The sequence below is a fragment of the Amphiprion ocellaris genome, chromosome 9 (genome assembly GCF_022539595.1).
Source record: "Amphiprion ocellaris isolate individual 3 ecotype Okinawa chromosome 9, ASM2253959v1, whole genome shotgun sequence".
Taxonomy (NCBI): domain Eukaryota; kingdom Metazoa; phylum Chordata; class Actinopteri; family Pomacentridae; genus Amphiprion; species Amphiprion ocellaris.
The window spans coordinates 37,732,514-37,755,860 of record NC_072774.1 but is presented as its reverse complement, the minus strand read 5'-3'; the positions used below and the strand labels follow the sequence as shown (position 1 = coordinate 37,755,860).

The window sequence follows — 23,347 nt, the reverse complement described above, 5'->3', positions numbered from 1 at the left end:
TGAGTGTACATATGACAGAGAGTGGAAGTCTCTGCTGGCAGAAAAAGACGCTTTAATCAACGCATTACATCGTTTGGTGATATAGGACCACTATGGGCACTGACATGGTAATGGGGACCAGGGATTGTTGCTAAATGACTGGCTGACTGGTGGAAGGTCTGTGTTGGGTTCAGCTTTTTGGGAAGCCGCCACAATACTCATAGGCAGAGAAAAGGGAAGTATAGAAAAAAAGAGAGAAAAAGAGAGGGTGAGTATATAAAACGCATAGTAGGAGGAGGGAAAATGGAGTTGAAAGTGTGAACATAGAGAAAAGCACAAAAAGAGAGCAGGCATGGTGAGAAGCGCCTGCTGTCAAGTGTTTAAGCAGTGTGACCACACCTTTGTGTTCCCCTACGCTCCCCTACCACCATGCCTCATACATCAAGCCCCATTCACTGGGCTTGATGGTTGACAGCTGTGGACCGTATGACAGCCAGCAGCTTGGTTGGTGGCCTCATCACTACACAGGCAGCCTCTAACTTGAGGCACTTTAAACAGCAAGAGGGCTTTAAATTTGTTTTACTCTACAACCCTCAACTTAATGAGACTCTCTGAGAGTTAAAGGAACAATTTGGAGTTTAGCGGTTTAACGGATCAGAAGGGCAGCAGGGTACCAGAATATGAGTCTGTTGCTGTTAGTCAAAAGTTTGAACTCGCCTACTCATTCATGGATTTTTCTTTATTTTGTACTATTTTCCACACAAAAAAATTTTCCAGTGTAGATAAAACCTTCAGCCATAACATTCCTCAGTGTTTGTCTTGATGATTGCTTCATGAGGTCTTTAGTTTTCAGTTAACAGTAAGACTTTCATCATTTTAGACCATCAGTTGTGTACAGCAAATAGCTCTAGTAGACTAACTACAGTAGTCTCCATGATATCCATGATATGGCAAGTGCAGTCACAAAAACCATCCAACACTGATGAAACTAGTTCTCATGAGGGCCATCCACAAGTTCTATCTGGTGTAAAAGAAAGGTTCATTAGAGTTACCGGCCTTAGAAATCAACAATTAACAGCAACTTAGCTTAGAGCCCACATCAGTGCGTCCAAGAGTTGAAGCAGCAAATACAGTAAAAATACAAAATCTTAGCATCAGCTGCTGGGAGGAGACTGTGTTACTGCTTTGTTGGTAAAACTGTTGAACAGTTCTTCAAAAGGAATACTTAACCAATATGGCCACCACAACATTCTGCAGCGACATACCATCTAGTTTGAGGTTAGTGGGGCCATAGGGCTTATTGAGCAGGAAGCAGAGTGATGAAGTGGTGCTTCAGATGATCTGGTCCGCACAATCACTGACTTAGATCCCAATGAGATGGCTTGAAATGAGCTAGAGCACAGACAAGGAAAACCAGCCCACAAGTCAGCATAAGTGGGAACTCCTTCAAGACATCTCATGAACGTGGTTGGAGAATAAAGAGTATGCAGAGCTGCTGTCCAAAGGTGGCTATTTTGAAGAATAATAAACAAGATGAAAAGTATTTGTTTACATGTTTGTTTACGTCATAATTCCATGTGTGTTGTTTCATAGTTTGGATATATTCAATTTTGGTCTATAAAGTCGAAATACAAAAATGACAAAAAATCCTTGGATGACCGTGTTTATCCCAACTTTTATCCTTTGCTTCGTGACTTTCAGTTTACTCTAGGATACATTTAGTGATTACTGGGCCACATATCATTTTTTCAAGTATTATACAGCACAGTCTTTCATTGTGTGTATGTGTTGCAGTACCATCCCTTTGGAGAGGAGGATACTTACCATGCTGCAGTGGCTCCACCTCCCTGAAGGAGAGAGGTGAATTCAGTTTTACTTTTTGTTTTTGTCTGTTTCACATTTGCCTTCTGTCTTGTTTCTCATTCTTATTTTCTGTAGATATTGCTACTACTACTTTTATCACCTGCTGTTACTTTACTGCCATGACTGCCACTACAACTTTTACAATCATCCTACTACTTTTAAGTTATGCTGTGCTCCTGTGATGTGTCATTGTTACTGTTTTTGGAGTGTAGGTGGTATTACCACAAGGCATTTTTCCTTCATGACTTTCTATTAAAATAGACTACCACCCAACCCATTCATATTGTAGTAGTAGCTGGCTATTATTATTAACGTTGAATGTCAAACAGTGTCTAAAACTTTTAGTTTGCTGAAAGTACAATTATTTTGAAGTATTTTGTTTTCGTATTCTTTCATCAGTAGCCTACCACATAAATAAGACAAAAGCTGAATCTTAAATAATGCCCTAGAATAAAGTAAAAGAACTGGTCCTGCTAAAAGGTAGCTACCCTTAACTTAAACACTTTTTTATCTATCTAAATCCATCCATCCATTATCTATACACCACTTAATCCTCACTAGGGTCGCGGGGGGTGCTGGAGTCTATCCCTGCTGACTCAGGCGAAGGCAGGGGACACCCTAGACAGGTCACCAGTCTGTCACAGGGCTACATACAGAGACAAACAATCACTCTCACATTCACACCTACGGACAATTTAGAATGATCAATTAACCTCAGCATATTTTTGGACTGTGGGAGGAAGCCGGAGTACCCGGAGAAAACCCACGCATGCACAGGGAGAACATGCAAACTCCATGCAGAAAGATCCCGGGAAAGCCGGGACGAACCAGGGATCTTCTAGCTGCAAGGCGAAAGTGCTAACCACTACGCCACTGTGCAGCCCTGTATCTAAATCGTAAATTCCTTTATTAAACTGTCCTCTTGGTACAAAAGAACAATAGAAAGCATCTTTTCTACCAAGTAAAAGGGGTTAGGGGTTAGGGTTAGAGTAATGTGTTGCTATGTGTACCAAAACTCTGCCATGCTATTGGAAGTGGTGGTAAAAACAGTCAAACAATCCTTTGCTAAAGCTATTTTACTTGCTATGGCAAAGGACACAATGAACACATCTCTACTTTGACTTTGACTCGCCTCTTTTTTCAGGCCCTATATTTATGCCATGCACTCAGAACAACCAGACACATATGGACACAGAATGGGGCCCCTGAGCATAGAAGTGAGTACTATGTATCTGTATGTGCGCTAGTATGTGTATATTGTGGCATGTGTGTAGAAACCACTTAGCAAATCGCTCACATCAAATGCAAAGACTCAAGGTGTATTTTGAAGCTCACAACTGCCTTTGTGTGTTCCAGCTGAACAACCCTCTGAGGGTGATTGACAGAATCGTTGGCCAGCTCATGGATGGGCTTAAGCAGATGAAGCTGCACCGCTGTGTCAACATCATCCTGGTGGGGGATCATGGTACAGAAACATACGCCAGTACAAACACATGCAGTAGTATTAAATTATCATGCTGGAGAATCACAGATGTGCCCAGTCCATGTAGCAGCTTCAGTGAAGCAAACTAAGCAAAAGTGTTTGCATAGAAGAACATTACTTCATTAATGTTGTGGTTTAATGGTGTTTTTTACCACATCGTAATCCCTTTCAATACCATTTAAAATGATTTCAAGCTTTTTTTTCTTTTAGTATACACCGATCAGGCAAAATGTTATCACTACTGTGCTAATATTGTGTTGGTCTCCTTTATGCTGCTAAACCTCCTCTGACCCAGTGGTTCATGGATACAGGACCTCTGGGGATGTTCTGTGGCACCAGGATGGTGGCAGTGAATTCTGTGGGTCCTGTGGGTTGCAGGGTGGAACCTACCTAGATCAGAATTATCCTGGAACATCCCACAGATGCTCAGTAAGGTTTAGATCTGGGGACTGTGGAACCCTGATGAACAGCTTAGCTCTGTTGTGTTCCCTGGGCCACTCCTGAGCAGTTTTTGCGGTGCGTTGGGGTGCATTGTCCTGCTACTGAGGATGGCAACTGGCATCAAGGACTGCTGCTGCCATGGGGGCTGGGGGATTGCTGGACCTGCAATGTTTAGGGGGGTGGTACATGTCAAACATCCTCATGAATGTCAGGACTCAAGGTTTCCCAGCAGAACGTTGCATTATAACAAGATGATCAATGTTATTCACTTCACCTGTCAGTGGTCATAATGTCGTGATTGATCGGTATAGGTGATTCATTCAAGTTTACAATAACTTAAAGTCAGAATTACTGCAGTTTTTATGGATAGCTACTGAATTACTTAATATTAGCAATTACAAAGTGAGCCTAACCAATGTTGACAAACAGTAGCTGCAGTGACTCTTGTTTTTAAAGAGATGCCTTCAGTTGACTGTTTCTGCAGAGTCTTAGTTGGTTGAACTACAAAAACAACGTTCACTGGCAGTTGTAAAGTGATATTCCGGAGTGATGTGTCTTTACACTCAAGCAGCTGTTGTCAGCTATATGTGTGTCAAAAGGACCTTTTCTATTGCAAAAGAACCAGGAACATAAATGGTTCCATAGGAAACTGGTTAGTTTAACAGTTCTGGGTATTTTGCTTATTGGAACGAGATCCAAAATGGAACCAGCTATTGAAACCCGACACTAATTTTAGGTTTCACCAGTCATTTGCACACAGTCCAGCTCATTTTCCTGTGTTCTTAGGTATGGAAGAGGCCCACTGTGATCGCACCGAGTTCCTCAGTAACTATATGACCAGTGTTGATGACATCATCCTCATCCCTGGGTCCCTTGGCAGAATACGTTCCAGATACCCCAACAACCCTAAATGTGAGAAACCATGAAATTTAAAAAAAAAAATCATCAATTGTTTTCTTGTTTGGTTTCTTTATTGTGTTTCTCTCAGTTTTTGTTGCTAGACATTATACAGGAATGCTGTCCTCACTTTTTCACACAGACCTCAGTGTAGTCTCAGCCTCTGGTCTGTTACACCTTAATCAGCAAACATGACACAATAATTTCAAACCTGAGAATAAAAAAATCCCTAACCTGATCACTGTACCGTGCACAGTACATCCAGTACTGTGGCTGTCACTAGAAACATTTCTTTGTCAGATCAATGGTAGGAGCAGTAGTGCAGTGGTTGGCACTGTTTCCTCAACTAGTCGGTCCTGGGTTTGACTCTCTGTGTTAGCCCTCTACAGGAACACATGGGTATAGCAGATAGATGGAAATCAATAGTAAATTGTAATCTTGCTTTGTCTTGTTTCATTTGTTCAGTTAACTCATACAGTAGATGTCACATTTCGTAACACATTAGTACTGAAAGTGAACGGTTAAAATACACAATACAGTATCTTGTTTTATTTTGATCAGGCCTGATGTAACTTGCAAGGAATAATAAATGTTTTGGGGCCGATTTCACTGCTCTAACCCAATGGTTTTTTTGTTGTTTTTTTTCAGATGACCCTAAGACTGTTGTTGCAAATCTAACGGTGAGTACTGAGGTTCCTGAAAGAGTTTGAGGGAAATGTAAACTGTGTGAAAAATAAAATGGATAATGTTGTACATTTTAAGAAGAAAGTAATTTTGCTATTGTAGTTCAAGTAAGGTGGAACTTGAAATGCTGAGTGGTGATGTGTATGGCAACCTCTGTGATTGGCCCTTCTAAGATCAGCATACCAATGATTGTATTTTTTTTCCAGTGTAAGAAAACAGATCAGCACTTTAAGCCGTACTTGAAACAGCACCTACCTAAGAGACTGCATTATGCCAACAATCGACGCATTGAAGAGATTCACCTGCTGGTTGAGAGGAAGTGGCATGTTGCCAGGTACAGTACCAGCACTGCTGCACATGCATACTAATGCACATCTACAATGTAGATCTACAAGGTAGAAAATAATACAAATAAATAAAAAGCATTGAATGAGAATGTGTGTCCAAACTTTTGACTGGTAGTGTAGATGAAACCTGTGTTTAGAAGTTAAACAGGACATTTGTAGAGATACATGGAAGTGGACTAGACTGCTTCAGTATGCACAGAAACACCCTAATTCTTATTCAGAGTCAAAGTCAGCTTTATTGTCAATTCTTCAATATGTACATGACATATCAAGAATCGAAATTACGTTACTCTCTCTTCGTGCAACAGTAGACATTAAATAAACACTTAGAAAATAAGATATTAAAGGGCAAAAAGAACAAAGGAAGCAAAATTAGAGCCGAGCAACAACTAAGAACTAAGAAAAGCAGAACTGAGTGAAATGTAAACATGACCATGAGATAAAGTGACGGATTTAGTGCAGAATACTCAGAACAGTGCAAATAAGTAACAGTCCAAGAAGTGCAAATATGCTTGATGGTTGAATGTGCTATTACAGTGCAGATCAGAGGTTATTGACCAGAGTTTGTGTATGTGGGGGAAGGGGGTGGTAGAGAGGGCAGAGAGGGGAGAGAGTTCAGCTTCCTGACAGCCTGGTGGATGAAGCTGTTGCTCAGTCGGCTGGTCCTGGTCCTCAGACTCTTCAGTCTCCTCCCTGATGGCAGCAGGCTGAACAGGTTGTGGGATGGGTGTGTGGGGTCTCCTGCAATGCTTAGTGCTTTGGGAGTGAGGCGGGTGCTGTAGATGTCCTGGAGGGAGGGGAGAGAGACACCCACAATCCTTTCTGCTGCTTTCACGACCTGCTGGAGGGTCCTGCAGCAGGAGGAGGTGCAGGAGTCGTACCACGCTGTGTATTCTAGAGCTGTCTGACTTTTTTCCTTTGAGGTTTGTTTGTACAAATATTCCAAGATAGATTCAACAAACCTTCATAACTGGGCAAACTTGACATCCATTGATTGTTTCTGTGTGATGTTCAAGAGAAAGTGCAATTTCTACATAAGGCTGCATATTAAGTTTTGCTGTAGGCAAGTTTCATTCATGAAAATGTTATCAGGGAGTGACAGAAAACTTCAACAAACAATATGCAATATATGATCAGAGTCAAAGTCCATCTCATTTATAAAGCACATTTAGACAGACAGACAGACAGACAGACGGACAGACCTAAAAGGACATGACACACAGCTTGAATATACAGACAGAAGTCCATCCATCCATCCATCCATCCATCCATCCATCCATCCATCCATCCATCCCTCCATCATCTATACAATGCTTACTTCTCTTTCGGGTTGCAGAGGGACTGGAGTCTATCCAAGCTGACTTAGGGTGAAGGCAGAGGACACCCTGGACAGGTCGTACAAACAATGTGCCAGCTTGTAATGTACTACAACAGCCATTAAGTCAGCAGGTTATATCTGAAGCAGTCTGCTGATCGAGATGGAATTGTACTGTAGTTCCAATTTAAATACCAAGAAACTGCTTTGTGTACAGTCAGTGTGAATGTGGGATTCTCAGCCCACCCATCAGTGAAGCTTTTTACTGCACATCTTGCATTACTTAAAAGCACACTTTATGCCAATGCGGACTGCTATCAACGCATCATAAACACATGCAGTGCTGAAAAGCTGTATGATGTGCTGTCCCAAGTCACACACGTAAAAAAAAGAACATAATTTTCAGAGCAGCTGCTGAAGTGTTAATGATGTGCTAAAATGAACTCTGACAGGTGTCTGATGTAGAGCAGTAAAAAGTCTTACTGCAGTGATTCAGTGACAAAGTAAACCATGATGTCATCATGACTGAGAGTGAAAACAAACCACTGCAGCTAAACTTGGGGTGTGTGTGTTATACTTGTTCTTCTTAGTAAGAGCCGTCTAGCATATAGCTGGTTTTATGCTTTTCTTAGTTTTGTGTTTTTATGGGTTTTATGGTTTTATAGTAATCAAAAATTGCATTGTTTTGTTTATTATTCTGTCTGGAAAGCACTTTGGTCTTCTTCTATGTTGTTGGAAAGTGCTCTACAAATAAATTTTTGATTGATTTTGATTGATATAGCTGGCGTGCTGTTTTGGTTGGTGAACTGTGGGAGAGCTACATTCTGTCAAGTTCACACACACACACACACACACACACACACACACACACACACACACACACACACACACACACACACACACACACACACACACACACACACACACACACATGCAGGGCTGCTAAATGAAAGAGATCTTTGAGGTTTTTGTACAGCTCAGATAGACAGACAGGCTAATCGTTGGCACTGGAGCTGTGAGTAGAATGCTGGATCGTTACACACTCTCTCTCCCTCTCCTACACACAGGCACGTATACATTAGGCAATGTCGGTATAAATCCCAAACCAACTAACTGTTCGCACCAAATGAAACAGAGTTTGTCTCATTTCTCCCGTCGGCTAGTCATTTACATTTTCAATGTGCTTGTGGCTTTTCTCCCTTGACACACACACCCATGCATAGACACACACTAAAAGGTGTATAAGTGAAAGTAGTGTTTTAAAGGACACTTGATAAAATGTTGTTTTTCTTTTTAAATATCTTTTTTTTCCACAATTAGAGAACTGTGGCTTGAGTTGTCTGAAAGTGTGGCCATCCTAGGCTGAACTGGTGTTCAAGGAAAGTGCATCAATCAGGCATTTCATATTTCTAACCTTTTTATCCACACTGTTGTGTTAAATTAATGACTAACATCACAAATAGAAATACAAATTAAAGTTTTTGGTAGTAGTTAAAGTAAAGGTAACTAATATTTGACAGATGCGTTTTTGTAAAACTTTGCTTTATAAACCTACCCACACATTTCAGAAATATGATGACGTAATATAACATGGGCTGCACAGTGGCGTAGTGGTTAGCACTTTCGCCTTGCAGCTAGAAGATCCCTGGTTCGCGTCCCGGCTTTCCCGGGATCTTTCTGCATGGAGTTTGCATGTTCTCCCTGTGCATGCGTGGGTTCTCTCCGGGTACTCCGGCTTCCTCCCACAGTCCAAAAATATGCTGAGGTTAATTGATCATTCTAAATTGCCCGTAGGTGTGAATGTGAGAGTGATTGTTTGTCTCTGTATGTAGCCCTGTGACAGACTGGTGACCTGTCTAGGGTGTCCCCTGCCTTCACCTGAGTCAGCTGGGATAGACTCCAACCCCCCCATGACCCTAGTGAGGATTAAGCGGTGTATAGATAATGGATGGATGGATGGATGGATGGATAATATAACATGGGGAGGCACAGTGGTGCAGTGGTTAGCACTGCCACGTCACAACAAGAGGGTTCTGGGTTCGGACCTGTTGGTCAAGTGTGAGTATCTGTCTCTTTCAATACCTTTGAAAGGCGGGGGGCTCTGATCGAGGCAGTCAATCAGTAGGCTCCAAGACTGAGTGCAGTGCGGAGCTGGTCTTTATTGCCGCTGTTCCATAGCTGTTCTGCATCCACGCTGAACTCCAGCAGCGCGGAGGCAGCACACCTGCAGCAGAGGGGCAGACGGCAGTAAAGAGGGGGTTAAAACCCTGGCTGTGACAAAAAAGTCATCCTGTCCAGATTATACCCAGCCTCTCACCAAATGCCAGCTTGGACAGGTTCCATCTCATTGCAACCCTCTGGAGGATAAAGTGGGTAAAACCACTGACTCTGTTTCACTAAAGAATGGTTAAATTTTTCCAAACCTGAGGGCTACTACTCAGTGGTAATGCATAGAATCCTTGGTTGTTTATTTTTGACCTTTGCAGTGCCACTGTTACTATGTTGTTTTTGCAATGCATTTGCCAAGAACTTGCTTGGAAATTGCTGAGATTTTTTTGAGAAACACCTATGGCTTTTGTAGTGCTTCTTCTTGTATTGTTATCTTTTGTCCATACTCCCTTACTCAAAACAACTGAAACTTTCCCCAATTGCCTTTATTCAGACAATACATTCTGATAATAATAATGATAAGCTTTACATTATCAGAAATACATCTTACAGTTAATAATAAATTCTCATGGATTTCCTGATATTTTGCTCATTATGCCATATCGATGCAAGCCGTCTGTCAAAAACATGGTGCAAGCAAGGAAAACGACACTGAACACCGAGCCTGTAACAAGTCCATGGAGATATCAGTGAAATTCTGATCTATCCTTCATTACAGGAAAGTCCCTGAAGGGAGGAGGCACTGTGGCTTCGCTGGGGACCATGGATATGACAATAAGATCAACAGCATGCAGGTACTGACAAGACTCTTATTCACTATTACACAGTTCAGTTTTCAAGAGTGGGTATCCATTAGTAATATCAGGTATACAGGTACGGTAATATTAAGACGTAAAGCTAACATAGTGACAACATTGTATCAAGCAAATAGATGGTGTGTACACATCACATACAGATAAAAACTTAATTTCAAAGTCATTAATAGCACATTCTAAATGTCAGAAATCTAATACATAATTAGTAATGACTGAAGAAATGATGCTGGAATATTAAGAAAATAGATTTTTTTTAATTTTCATGTAACAAATCATGTAATCTGTGTCATCGACTTCCATTTTCAGACTATCTTCTTGGGGTATGGACCTACATTTAAATTCAAGACCAAAGTTCCAGCCTTTGAAAACATTGAGCTTTACAATGTCATGTGTGGTAAGGAGTTTTTCGATATGCATCTGTGAGTTTGAATGAATGTGTCAGAGCGGGAGTGCAAGTGTTTGATTTTAAACAACTTTATCATTCAATTTTTTAAATGCTTGGAGGTCAAAATATGTTTTTCAAGGATTGTTCATTGGCTAATTACAACATAAGTGCCGTTTATGAGTGACTGCTACCATTTAGTGTTTTGGCTGACTTTCGACTCATTTGTCTCACTCTCAGATCTAGTGGGTCTGAAACCAGCTCCCAATAATGGAACTCATGGCAGCCTGAACCACTTGCTCAGAAGCCCCCCATACAGACCCACCATGCCAGAGGAGGTTTCCAGGCCAACAGCAGTCGGTCTCGTTCCTTCAGGGACAGATGACTTGGGCTGCAACTGTGATGAAAAGGTCAGCCGTGATGACTCAGTGGCAGACCTGGGCCCAGCTTGCTGAATGGAATACCATGTTTTAGGAGATTGCCTTGTGTCAGCAAAATTCTTCAGTAGAGTCCTGACTTCTCCAAATTGATACTCAAATCAAAGCAAAGTTGTTCTTGTTTCTTGAACAGAGCAGAGTCTGAACGAGTGACTGACAATAGGTGGAAACAGTTTAGTTTTTAAGAAGGCACATAAACAAACTACATTGGTATTGTCAGTTTCTAAGCAGCCAGTTTCAACCGGCTGCTTGCAGGATCAACTTGTTACATTTTCATGGCCAAAGTTACATCATGGAAATTTTCTGGGTACACTGGGTTATATGAGTTCACAGTCACACAGTAGTTTGAAATCATAAAGCGCATTTAATCATAACATCATTATAATATTGTAACACATTGTTTTGTCAGCCTACTTATATTAGAGAAACCAGAATCATCATGGTCTCATGATCATCATCATGATCATCCATGCTCTCCATCATGTCATGGCACTTCTGCTAACTATAAACTAGGTTAGATGATAGCAGGCAAATGAATTTAAAATGTGTAATTACGAGATAATTTAGTGATCAGAATTGCAAGTTGTAGCTTTCATATGTGAACTGATACATAGAAAATGTTGTTTGCCTTGAGGATTATTTCAGTTCAGTGCAACGTGTCTGATTTTCCTAAACATTTGTCTGCTTGTTCATTTGCTTTTGATAAGATAGTAATCAAATTCATTGCTAAATGCCAGGTATGCTGTTTTAAATAAACAGGTAAACATATTCAGTTAAGATGGAAAACTGTAAAACAATTTGCCCACATTACCCCTGGGGCTATTTTTAACTGCCAGAGAAAGCTTTCCTTGGTTCCACAGGAGAAGTGTGCCATGCATGTCCAGTAAAATTACAAAAATACTATATATCCCCAAAATGAATTTATATTGTTATAGCAGTATAAATCTGTAGGTCAAAGAATGGACACTAGTTTAACTTACCAACACTCTATTTTGTGAGTACAAATAATGTGATATATGTAGGTGAGCATTATGTGGTACCGTATCATGTATTGATGGCTGCATCTTCTGTAAGCTGGTCAACAAGTCAATCTCCAGAAGTGATGTTGTATTCCTTAAATGTGGTGATGACATTACACAAACAACTTTGTGATTCAATGCAGCAAAGCCATTTTACAGTGAGGTTTAGTTGAGCTTATCACTGATATACACTACCAGTCAAAAGTTTGGACACACCTTCTCTTTCGGTGTTTTTTATTGAATTATTTTATACATTGTACATTAATGCTGAAGACATAAAACTATTAAAGAATACATATGAAATTATGTTGTAAACAAAAAAGTGTTAATCTTCAGTATTAATCTACAATGTAGAAAAAAATACAAATAAATAAAAAGCACTGAATGAGAAGATGTGTCCAAACTTTTGACTGGTAGTGTACATTAATACTGTTACTGGGAACGTTGGTAAGTCAGCATATTCTCGAACAGTTTCTTGTGTATCATGACCTGTAGGGTTGTTCTTTATGTTATAGCTCCCTCTTCTGTAACAACAGTCTAGAAAGAATTATGACATACTTAAGTGGTCCCCCAGGCAAGATTAGACCCTTAGAAAGTATGACTAACCCATTTGTGTTGCTGGCCAGAGGCCACACAGTCCTGTTCCCTTGCCTAGGTTTCACTATGAGACTCTTCTGAACAGAAGCACTGCTCAGTCTCTTTGTATAGTATCAGTAAAAGCATATTTATGTAGGGCACTGTGCAAAAGTTTTAGGCACTTTAAATTCTTATCCATCTCACAACAACACCAGGAAGGCATCAGATTAGCCCGCAATACATTCTGCAGCATGACACCAAACTTTGAACCAGAATCATTATGATCTACCTTCAGTCACAAGAAGCACAAGTCGTCCTGCATCAGATGGCATGATCCCCAGAGAGCCTTGATATCAGCATCATGGAATCAGTCTGGGATTAAAAGAAGAGACTGAAGATGCTGACAGACTAATTTCACAAAAGACCTTTAGCTTGTTCTTAAGATGCTACCAACAATTTACCTACCAAGTACCTTAAAAAATTGTCTACAAGTGTATCAATAGAGGTGGTGCTGTTTTAAATGCACCATGCCATTACTTTTGAAAGCTTGTCTGACTTTCAGTGCCTAAAAGATTTGTAGTTCTGGAAGTTTTTTACAATCATTATGTTACAGATTTGAAGGGACTGTAAGGAACTTCCCACCCTAACAAGAAAACCATCTCCAATCCAAAGACTCAGAATGGAGTCAGTCCTTGGATTGAGATGAGAAACATGAAATATAAGGATCAGTTATTTGATCTTGTTGCTAATGTGATCCATTGACTATTTTGACTGCCACTAGAATATGAGTACACATCTGGTATTTGGAGAGAAACAAGTTCAGCTGAACTCCTGTGAGAAAATGAGAATCTTAAGTTCAAAAGCGGAAGCAAACTTAACTCTTAAGAAACTAACCCTTCTCTTAATGCAGTCAAGATAGCTAGAACTGTCCTGATATTCAGTTTGTTAAGTAGTACTTAGTGGGAAAAATGTCTTATGGTGAGATTGTCTGGACTATGTCTCCAATACAATCTTAGGGGGTTACAAACACAATTATTATCAAGAATGCAGACAAGGAACCTCAAAAATGCTAACCAAACATTTTACTCCATTGAGGTGTCAGTCCAGATCATCTCACCACAAAAGAAGAGATTTTTTTCAGTATTTAAGTTTTAATCAGAAAACACAGTGAGCAGTGCACTTACATTGGAATACTATTTTGTGTTAAACCCCTCAATCATTGTGCAAAAAACAAGACGGAGATCAGTTGTGTTACACATTGGACTAAAATTTGGCCAGACCAACATGAAGAAGCCACTGCCCTCCCTCTGTTCCCATCAGTAACCATTAAAAACAAATGGATACTGGGAATACTGGGATTAGCTGGTCTAGCCTAGTTTTGTAGTACAGAGTGAGTTTTTAGTGCCTTGTAGTGTGTATTGCTCTGTGAGATTGATTTTAGCAGCTAATACAGCACAGCAAGTTACTGAAGGAGTTTTGGTGTTTTTTGTTTTGTAGAATTCTTGCTATTGCAGTGCAGCTAAACATGTCTTTTACACAGCCAACATGTAAAAAGAGTCAACTGCATGGGCCTATCATCTATGAGTATTTGATCATTTGTGCCTGCTTAACCTGTAAAAAATGTATCAATACCTGATTTCTTTGTTGTGTCTTCCTTGAGAGCTAAGATTCTCAAGGAAGACACAGAGCTGAAAAAACCTTGTTGCCTCTTTGCTTTCTGCTGCAGAGCTGAGTCCGTTCACTTTCAGTTCAGTCAAATTATTCAATCAACATCTGGAGTTCGATTACTGACAGATTGGCACTTGTGTCTTTTCACATTCATATTTTACAGGCGTCTCAGTCTAGACCATGTCAGTGTTGCTTGGATTGAGGTGAATTAGACCCAGCCCTGCCCTGCACTGTTTCACTTTATCTATACTGTGTTTGTGATTCCCATGTAGATCTCTGGCAAGAGATTGTTTCAATCTCCGATCTTTTTGCAGTTGCGTGTAAAAAGTAGGGGCCAGAGAGGTTTGAAAGTGACCCTTGTACGAGGCTATAACCTGGAGTCACTCTGGCTCTGTCTCTTACAGAACAAAGTGGAGGAGCTAAACCACCGACTGAGGCAAGCTATTGATGGTCAGTCTTTCATGATGCCACTAGAAATGTCATTATTAAGTGACCTGTTCTTTATACAGGGATACCAGCTTTGGATGATCAAACTAGTCAACCTTTAAGTAGGACAACGTAAACTTGCACTTAGTGTCTTTTTTATTTTCCTTCTGGAATTGAAACTGCATCATGATGAATCGTGTCACTCTCCTGGATTTTAGTTTTCACGTGTTGCTGTTGATTTACTGCATGAATGAATTTTTGTGAAAGTGTTTTGTTACATTCCTGTCTTTGTGTTGTGTCCCTCTTTGCTCTTCCTCTCTCAGACAGCAGGAACCTGCCGTATGGCCGACCTGCTGTCCTCTTCCGTACCAAATATTCCATCCTTCACCACAGTGACTACATCAGCGGCTACAGTGAAACTCTCTCCATGCCCCTCTGGACATCATACACTGTTAGCAGACAGGTACTGCTTAGCCTGTACTCTTTGCTTTTGAACTGTCAGAGAACATTTCTGCCCTGCAGAGACATGGAGAAGGAGCTGCAGAAACAACTTGAGTCTTTGTAGTCTGAAAATGCTTAGTCTAACTGTGTCACAGAGTTATAGGTTAACTTTTGTTGGCTGACTATTAATCATTATCATTTAAAACACATATAACCAAAGTAAACTTCAGCCACTGCACTCTGAATAAATGAACCATCTGAATCCCAAAACTTGCTGGCAGGTTTGAAAGACATGTTCATTTAAAAAATAAAAAAATCTATTTACGCCACCTTTTAGAACCGGGAACTGTCCGTGCTTTAATCATGTGCAACATAAATTTCCATAAGAAAAATTAACCAAATCTAAGCCTAAGGTCGTACCGTTTCTTTACAATCATGTTATTATACCCCGACCAGACATAATATTATGACCACGTGCCTAATTGTTATTGTTATTGTTAATTGCCTAGTTGTGTTGGTCTCCTTTATGCTGCTAAACCTCCTCTGACCCAGTAGTTCAAGGACTCAGGACCTCTGGGGATGTTCTGTGGTACCAGGATGGTGGCAGTGAATTCTGTGGGTCCTGTGGGTTGCAGGGTGGAACCTACCTAGATCAGGATTATCCTGGAACATCCCACAGATGCTCAGTAAGGTTTAGATCTGGGGACTGTGGAACCCTGATGAACAGCTTAGCTCTGTTGTGTTCCCTGGGCCACTCCTGAGCAGTTTTTGCGGTGCGTTGGGGTGCATTGTCCTGCTACTGTGAGTAATAACTGGCATCAAGGACTGCTGCTGTCATGGGGGGTGGGGGGTTACCTGACCTGCAGTGTTTAGGTGGGTGGTACATGTCAAACATCCTCATGAATGTTGGGTTTTCCAGCAGAACGTTGCATTATAGCAAGATGATCAATGTTATTCACTTCAGCTGTCAGTGGCCAGAATGTTGTGGCTGGTCGGTGTATTTGTCTCATTTAAAAATTTACCAAAAATAGACCATTTAATTTAACCAGCTTCTGGAAAAAAAAAAAAAAAAAGAAAACAATTCGACGCTCCTCTGCACACAAAGAGAAACCATGAGTGACTCAGCTGCAGCCAACAGTTGCACGACAAAAATTTCAAAGGTTTTCGACTGAACAGCAGGGTGTGTTTACACAGGACAGATAGAAGACATGTATGGAAACAAAAACAGTGGTAAAATACTGAGTGTGTGCCTGTGTGTGTGTGTGTGTGTGTGTGTGTGTGTGTGTGTGTGTGTGTGTGTGTGTGTGTGTGTGTGTGTGTGTGTGTGTGTGTGTGTGTGTGTATACATATATATACTACCAGTCAAAAGTTTGGATGCACCTTCTCATACAATGCTTTTTATTTAATTGTATTGTTTTCTACATTGTAGATTAATACTGTTTGTTTACAACATAATTCCATATGTATTATTTTATAATTGTGATATCTTCAGTATTAATCTACTATGTAGAAAATAATGAAATAAGAATCATTTTTTTATTTTTATATATATATATATATATATATATATATATATATATATATATATATATATATATATATATATATACAGTGACCATTTTATGTACTAATTCCATTTTTCTTTTTTTTTTTTAAATAAGCAAAGAAATTCTAATTTCATTTTTATCTTTTTTATGATTCTTGGCATTATAACTTTGCTATCGTATAAAAAAGAAAAAAGACCAGATTGCTCTACCTGTGCCCATGGTTCTGATGTTTCCATATAGGTGCTGGATTTAATGTTGCATTGAAAAATAAGCCCGTAACAATGTGACAGGAGCAAAAAAATGCCCAAAACTACTTGGAGTTGGTGTAACTGCTTGATTTGAAGGTATTTAACCACAAGCAATACTGTGAAATCCATTAGAGCCAATGCAGTGTTGCTCTTACAGTTTTGGCATGAGATACCCAAATAAGGGAAGCCTCAAAACTCAATGTCCCTAAAAAGGTGAAACAGAGTTAGCAACAGATCAGATGACGAAACTTACCAATAGTGTTCTGAGTTTTGACATAACAGTATTAGGACATGAAATATATTTGGTTGAACACTCCTGTTTCCTTTTGGTAATGATACAAACAGCAGTTCAGAGGAGTCTTTCATACCCGCTGCATCATTCTCACACTTACTCCTTTGGTTTGGCTTGTTAAGATGTACAGCTGCTGAAAACACCCAACGCTTCAAAGCAGATGTCAGTAGACCTGTGTCCTCTGTGTGTTTGTGTGTGCATATGTTGTCCTCCAGGTAGAAGTGTCTCCTCTGCCTGAAGCTCTGTCCAACTGTGTGAGACCAGATGCCAGAGTCCCTCCAGCCTACAGCCAGTCTTGTACCAACTACAGAGCAGACAAACAAATCTCGTACGCCTTCCTGTACCCACCACGTAGGTGTACCTCCACACAGCTTCAAATAGACAGAAATGGACCATGTAGAGGCATTCAGAACACACATTCTGTTTTAGATTTGTTTGCTTGGTATTTTAAAGGACAATCCATTTCTTTACTGTCATCTTAACCACCAACTTGCTTTCATGCACTCAGAGTATATTTTAATAATACGCACTAATCGCCCCTTTTCTTTGTTCACAGAACTGTCCTCAAATGTGGACAAAAAATACGATGCCGTCCTCATCACCAACACTGTTCCCATGTATCCTGCATTCAAGAGTAAGTCTTTACTCCAGTGTTTCATGACTGAAGTCCTCATCCCTCACACCTTCCTTTCCATCCACCCACATCCTTCTCTCCCTCAACATTCCCTCTCTCTCCCTCAGGGATATGGGTTTACTTCCAGAGAGCACTGGTGAAGAAGTATGCCACTGAGAGAAATGGAGTGAACGTCCTCATTGGACCCATATTTGACTATGACTACGACGGTGTCCGGGACTCAGCTGAGAGGATAAGAGAGTAGGAACATTCACCATCTCTACATCTGCACATATTTCTGTTTATTGTTTGCATAAAGAATCTTAAAATGGACCTTGTTACCTGTCAAACCCAGGGTTAACTAACAAAATATAGTCATCAAATTTAACGTCATTCACTAAGAAAAATTGTTCTCCTATAATAGAATGATGAGACCACACAGTCAAACCTGGAATTACTGGACCTACTTTTATATGCGTACGAACGCATCAACCTTTAGTTGCCTATTCACAGTTTTGTCCTCAAAAATTACAGATGAAATGAAAGATATTGCCAAGATATTGTTTCTCCTTGGCAAAATAGTTTGCTTTCCAGTCTTCCCTGTGATGATTACATTTATTTATCCAGAGATTGATGTCAAGTCAATTCAATTCAATTTTATTTATATAGCGCCAATTACAGTCAAATTGTCTCAAGACGCTTTACAGAACCCATATGCCTGAACCCCCAGAGCAGCCATAAGAGGCTGCAGTGGCAGGAAAACACCCTTTTAACAGGGAAAAAACCTCGAGCAGAACCTGGCTCTAATGTGGGGGGACCCATCTGCTGCTGGCCGGGCGGGTTGAATTTTGTTTTTACATTATTAACACCATTGATAAAGATACTACTCCAGTTTTCTAAACACAGTTTGTAGTATTTTATTTAGTATAATGGAGTTAGTTGCATATCACCAGCTGTATCCAGTGAATAGTCCAGGGAGCAACTGCTTGTATTTTGTCTCTGAAACAGATGCAGTGTCTTGGTAAATTGTTGTATATTGAGTTGTATACTGAAAGAAAAGTTTGTAACTTTGATAAAGTGAAAATAGTATCAGTCCCAACTCAGACTGTTCACTAAAGTTCCAACCTTCTTTTTGAGATGTGTTGCAGGTATGTAAGTGGGACGATACCCATCCCCACACACTACTTTGTGGTCCTGACCAGCTGCTTAGACTTCACACAGGCTGCAGACTCGTGTAGCGGTCCGCTGAGCAGCGCTGCCTTTATCCTGCCACACAGACCCAGCAACGATGAAACCTGCAACGTAAGGACAATCGCATCTTTAAATGTGTTTTTCGGCTTTAAAAGAATTAGAATTAGAAATCAACACTTTCACCAACAATCAATCCATGAAGATGACTTCATATCACAGTCATCTAAATTCTAAAGCTGTAGAAGAGCTGGAAAAATCTTCTTTATTTTCAGTATCAAATGAACGATTTTGATTAGTTTTATGGGACAGTAGAAGTGATGTATTAATGTGTAAACAGTGTTTTAATGTTGTCATTGGTCAGACAGAGCTAGTTTTTAGTACTTCACATTGCGTTTGGTAGTTTATTATGTAGTAATATATGACTGCTGTGCGTGTGTAAAGTTGTAATCTGTAACTTAGCCTGTAGTAACAGTTGTTGGACCAATGGAGTGCAGAAAACTTTACTACAATATGTTCCTTTCAAATGTAGTGGAGTACAAATAGATGCAGTGGAAATACTCACATGAAGCACAAGTACATCAAAATTGTACTCAACATAAGCTTCACATATTCACAGTAAAAATGCATGACGTACCAAAAACCTTCACTTACATGCTGCTTGTCGTCCTGGCTGCCTGCCACAGAGCTCCGAGGAGGAGTCTCGCTGGGTGGAGGATCTGATGAAGATGCACACGGCTCGTGTCAGGGATGTGGAGATCCTGACAGGCCTAGACTTGTACCGCAGAACCACCAGGAGCTATGCTGAAATTCTCTCACTCAAGACCTACATGCACACCTACGAGAGCGAGATCTGATCTCTGCTGGATCCGTGTGCAATAATGTTACTGACATTTTCTTCAACTGTGGTGGATGTACAGCATGTGGTACCCGATTAGTGTCATCTCTGTTACACTGTTCTACACTGGCTGCTCTGCAGCATCCTTCTGTGGCCGTCACTAAGCATTTCCTTTCATCTCATTCATTTCATTGCTTTGTTCAGATTCAGGTAGCTCAGTGGTGTTAAAGCACAGACAGAAGGAAAACCAGCCAATAACTTGAGTTTGTTTGCTTTGTCCAAAGAAAGAATCATTACAAGGACTCTACTCTTGAATTCAGGCTTTTCAGAAGGTCAGGAGAGGCGTGTGGCCAAAATGAACAGATTTATTCACAGAAAGACTGCCACAGACTTACAGCAAAATCAGTCCATCCATCCCAGTTATCTTTAGGAGAGCTTTGGTAGCGCTGGAGCCGATCCCAGCTGACCGTAGCTGAGAGGCAACACAGAGACTCAAAGCATGGCAAAAAGAGTTGTACTTGTGTGTACAAAGAGACAATGAAAAGATGTAAATAAAAAGTGAACATTCCAGTTAAAGGAGCTTCAGCAGCATGACTTACAGACATTAGGCAGGTTATCACAAGGACCAGTCAGAATGACTGGGGTAGGTAGCACAACACATTTCACATTAGATAAATAAAGTCAATATCTGAGCACAAGCTCAGCATGCAGACAGATCCTCTCTCATCTTAAATGTTCTTCTGACAACTTATTTATGTCTCTAGACTCACACAGTCTCTGGATTGTGCTGCCGTGACGTTTACACAAGACACATACTCTTTTTGCTTTTTTAGAACCTCTTGCTTTTTGTAAAAGAGGTTCTAATGTGAGGTTCTGTTGCATTTATTTCTTTTTTTTTAATTCGATGTGCTTTTACTTTTTCTGGCAGTTTTTCTGTGAATGGGACGAGCAGCAGGAAAACAAAACAGTTCCTCTGCTTGTTGTTATGTCACTCATAAAGGCAACAGTCTGCATTGTGTAAATACACTGTTCCTGTCTAAGTTCTCACCCAATGCAGCACACGCAGCCGTTAGATTAATTGTACTGAAATCCAAAAACAATTAGATTATCACCACCAGGATTTCTATTTGTCATGCCATGTAAAGCTGTTTGATTGGACACGGCTTCATTTAGGAAGCGAAACAATATAAATGAAATAGTCTGGAGAGGAGTGCCAATTCCATATAAATTTGAACTTCATCAGAAAATGTTTCATACATATCAAGCTGCAGGTATTTTAATGTTCATCACCTCTCTGCCACATACACATATTTGAAATAGATGTACTATTTTGAAGTTGATTTCTTTTAAAATCTCTCTATATAATACACAAGAATTCCAGTTATTTTCAAGTAAACTGTTTCATAGGTAGTAAAGATGCTGTGTGTTTTAAAGATGTTTAAAAAACAAAGTAAATTGCACTGCAAAGCTGTCAACAGAGTCAGAGTCCCAGACCAAACCATCCCTTAGAGCAACAGAACAGGACTAAAACTGGAGCAGCTTCCTGTAGAACATGGACCTGCTCTGTCTGACTTTAAATTTACTCCATGTCCGCATTCAACACTTTCTCCCTATGTTCAGTGATGAAAAAGAAATTACCTTTAGTTTTTTTATGTGGAATGAAAATGCAAAATGTGTGCATGTGTGTAGAGTTTTTGTTGAATTTAATACTTTTCTGTGTGTGTTTGACTGTCGAGTGTGTTGTGATTTGAACTTGTGCACAATATCAGTAATGTTAATGATTTCTTAATGTTTTCCCTAAAAACATTGACCACCTGTGAGACCGATCTATTTATGCTTTATGTACATTTCTTCACAATAAACAAGTGTTTTTACTAAATAAACTGTGGTGCATATTAAGCTATTACAAGTGCTTTTTCAGTCGACCTTTCAGCTGCACACAACAAAAGATTTGTGTTCTGCAGGAGATCTGGATTCTCACTCTTTCAACTTTTATGGTCCAGCGCACAGAGTCTGAGGAGCAAAAAGTCTTCAAATGTTTGCAAACATGTGGTCTCGATTGTATACAAATAGAAAAACATGTATGATAACTGTCATAATAATGAGTACTAGTGTATCTGTGAGGCTGAATATGTACACTACTGTTCAAAGGTTTAGGTCATCCAGACAATTTCATGTTTTCCATGAAAACTCACACTTTTCTCCATGTGCTAACATAACTGCACAAGGGTTTTCTAATCATCAATGAGCCTTTCAACACCATTAGCTAACACAATGTAGCATTAGAACACAGTGATAGAGTGATGGTTGCTGGAAATGTTCCTCTGTACCCCTATGGAGATATTCCATTAAAAATCAGCTGTTTCCAGCTAGAATAGTCATTTACCACATTAACAATGTCTAGAATGGATTTACCATTCATTTAATGTTATCTTCACTGAAAAAAAAATGCTTTTCTTTCAAAAGTAAGGACATTTCTAAATGACCCCAAACTTTTGAACATTATTGGGTATTTATTTACACCCTTCGGGGATAAAGTTCTTGTATTATTGGTAGTATGCCTATGTTGGATAGAGGATGGATACTGGGAGGCGTTATGAACCTGTAAATTTAGCTTCTGTTGAAAGATCTTCAATCCAGATAAAAGGTTTGTGCCTGCTTCAAAGTGGACTGAGGTCAGTTTTTAATTGGTGGCCTCGTCAGGGTTATGTGCGACAATGTTTGCATATCAGGTATGCTTTCATTGATTATTTTTTATAAAGTCACAAAGATCTTGAAAATCATCAGAGGTTGAACAAGAATATGGTTGACTCTTGTGATAACAATGTAATTAGATTTTTATTGCATTCTAAATATCTGCATATACAGCATTGCATGCTTATTAGTTCAGGCTTTATTGCTAAATTAAAGGAAAAAACACTTATTCAAAATTAAAAATGATCAGAGATCCCTGGGAACCTGTTGTGAAAGAATATGGTGGAGTTTACTGATGACAATTTGATTTGATACATTTTGAAGTTGAAATCTGCCTCTAAATCTATACGTGTATTGACTTTAGTATCTAATTATTCAAAAATGCTGCACTTGAAAATCATCCCAGATGTAATCCTTTAGTGAAAGATCACAATGTAAGTGTTTTACTCTGTCACACTGGGAGAGAGTCACCCTCCACAATAATCCTACCAGTCCACTCATCACTTTCCTTTACCGGGATATTCAGTCAGGCTGTGGCTGTGCTAAAAACTGCTTAAAAACATGTTCAGTCATATAAGAACTTTTGTTGTTTTAGTGTTGGTTCAACTTGCTGGTTAGAGATGTGCAGTGATGGAGGAAATACACAGAAGTTAAATACTGCACTGTAAAAGTCCTGCAGTGAAAGTGTCACTTAAAATATGTCAGTATAATGAGGAAAATGTATTATGGTAGTAAAAGTACTCACAGTGTTTCTGCTATGACACAGGTTATACACAGTATATTATTAGATTATTTTTACTAATGCATTCATGTAAACACAGAATGCTGTTTACATGTTTCTACAACTTTTACAGTTGTAGAAACAAACCACCTGCAACCTCAAAAACTACAACCAGGAATCATTAAGAACTGGAATCAATAAGCAGAATCTGAGTTATAATTTTTAATTACAAACCATGCCCAACCCTATGCAGGACCACACTTT

The 23,347-nt window shown here is 39.7% G+C and overlaps 1 protein-coding gene across 2 annotated transcripts in view; it reads left to right on the top strand.

The window, feature by feature from the left end:
- enpp2 (ectonucleotide pyrophosphatase/phosphodiesterase 2) overlaps positions 1 to 21,551 on the top strand; it is a 40,790-nt gene extending 19,239 nt beyond the window's left edge. Inside the window, exons 10-25 of one of the 2 annotated variants that reach the window (XM_023261482.3) lie at positions 1,774 to 1,839; positions 2,987 to 3,059; positions 3,199 to 3,307; positions 4,553 to 4,678; positions 5,312 to 5,343; positions 5,554 to 5,681; positions 9,897 to 9,972; positions 10,300 to 10,387; positions 10,616 to 10,785; positions 14,480 to 14,525; positions 14,825 to 14,964; positions 17,245 to 17,380; positions 17,586 to 17,663; positions 17,771 to 17,903; positions 18,791 to 18,944; positions 19,517 to 21,551. In XM_023261482.3, coding sequence (XP_023117250.3) covers positions 1,774 to 1,839; positions 2,987 to 3,059; positions 3,199 to 3,307; positions 4,553 to 4,678; positions 5,312 to 5,343; positions 5,554 to 5,681; positions 9,897 to 9,972; positions 10,300 to 10,387; positions 10,616 to 10,785; positions 14,480 to 14,525; positions 14,825 to 14,964; positions 17,245 to 17,380; positions 17,586 to 17,663; positions 17,771 to 17,903; positions 18,791 to 18,944; positions 19,517 to 19,687 — 1,726 coding nt within the window. In that variant the 3' untranslated portion in view covers positions 19,688 to 21,551. Of the gene's footprint in view, positions 1 to 1,773; positions 1,840 to 2,986; positions 3,060 to 3,198; positions 3,308 to 4,552; positions 4,679 to 5,311; positions 5,344 to 5,553; positions 5,682 to 9,896; positions 9,973 to 10,299; positions 10,388 to 10,615; positions 10,786 to 14,389; positions 14,526 to 14,824; positions 14,965 to 17,244; positions 17,381 to 17,585; positions 17,664 to 17,770; positions 17,904 to 18,790; positions 18,945 to 19,516 lie in introns of both variants that reach the window. The other variant, XM_035944107.2, reaches the window with a different exon arrangement.
- Positions 21,552 to 23,347: the final 1,796 nt, after the last annotated feature.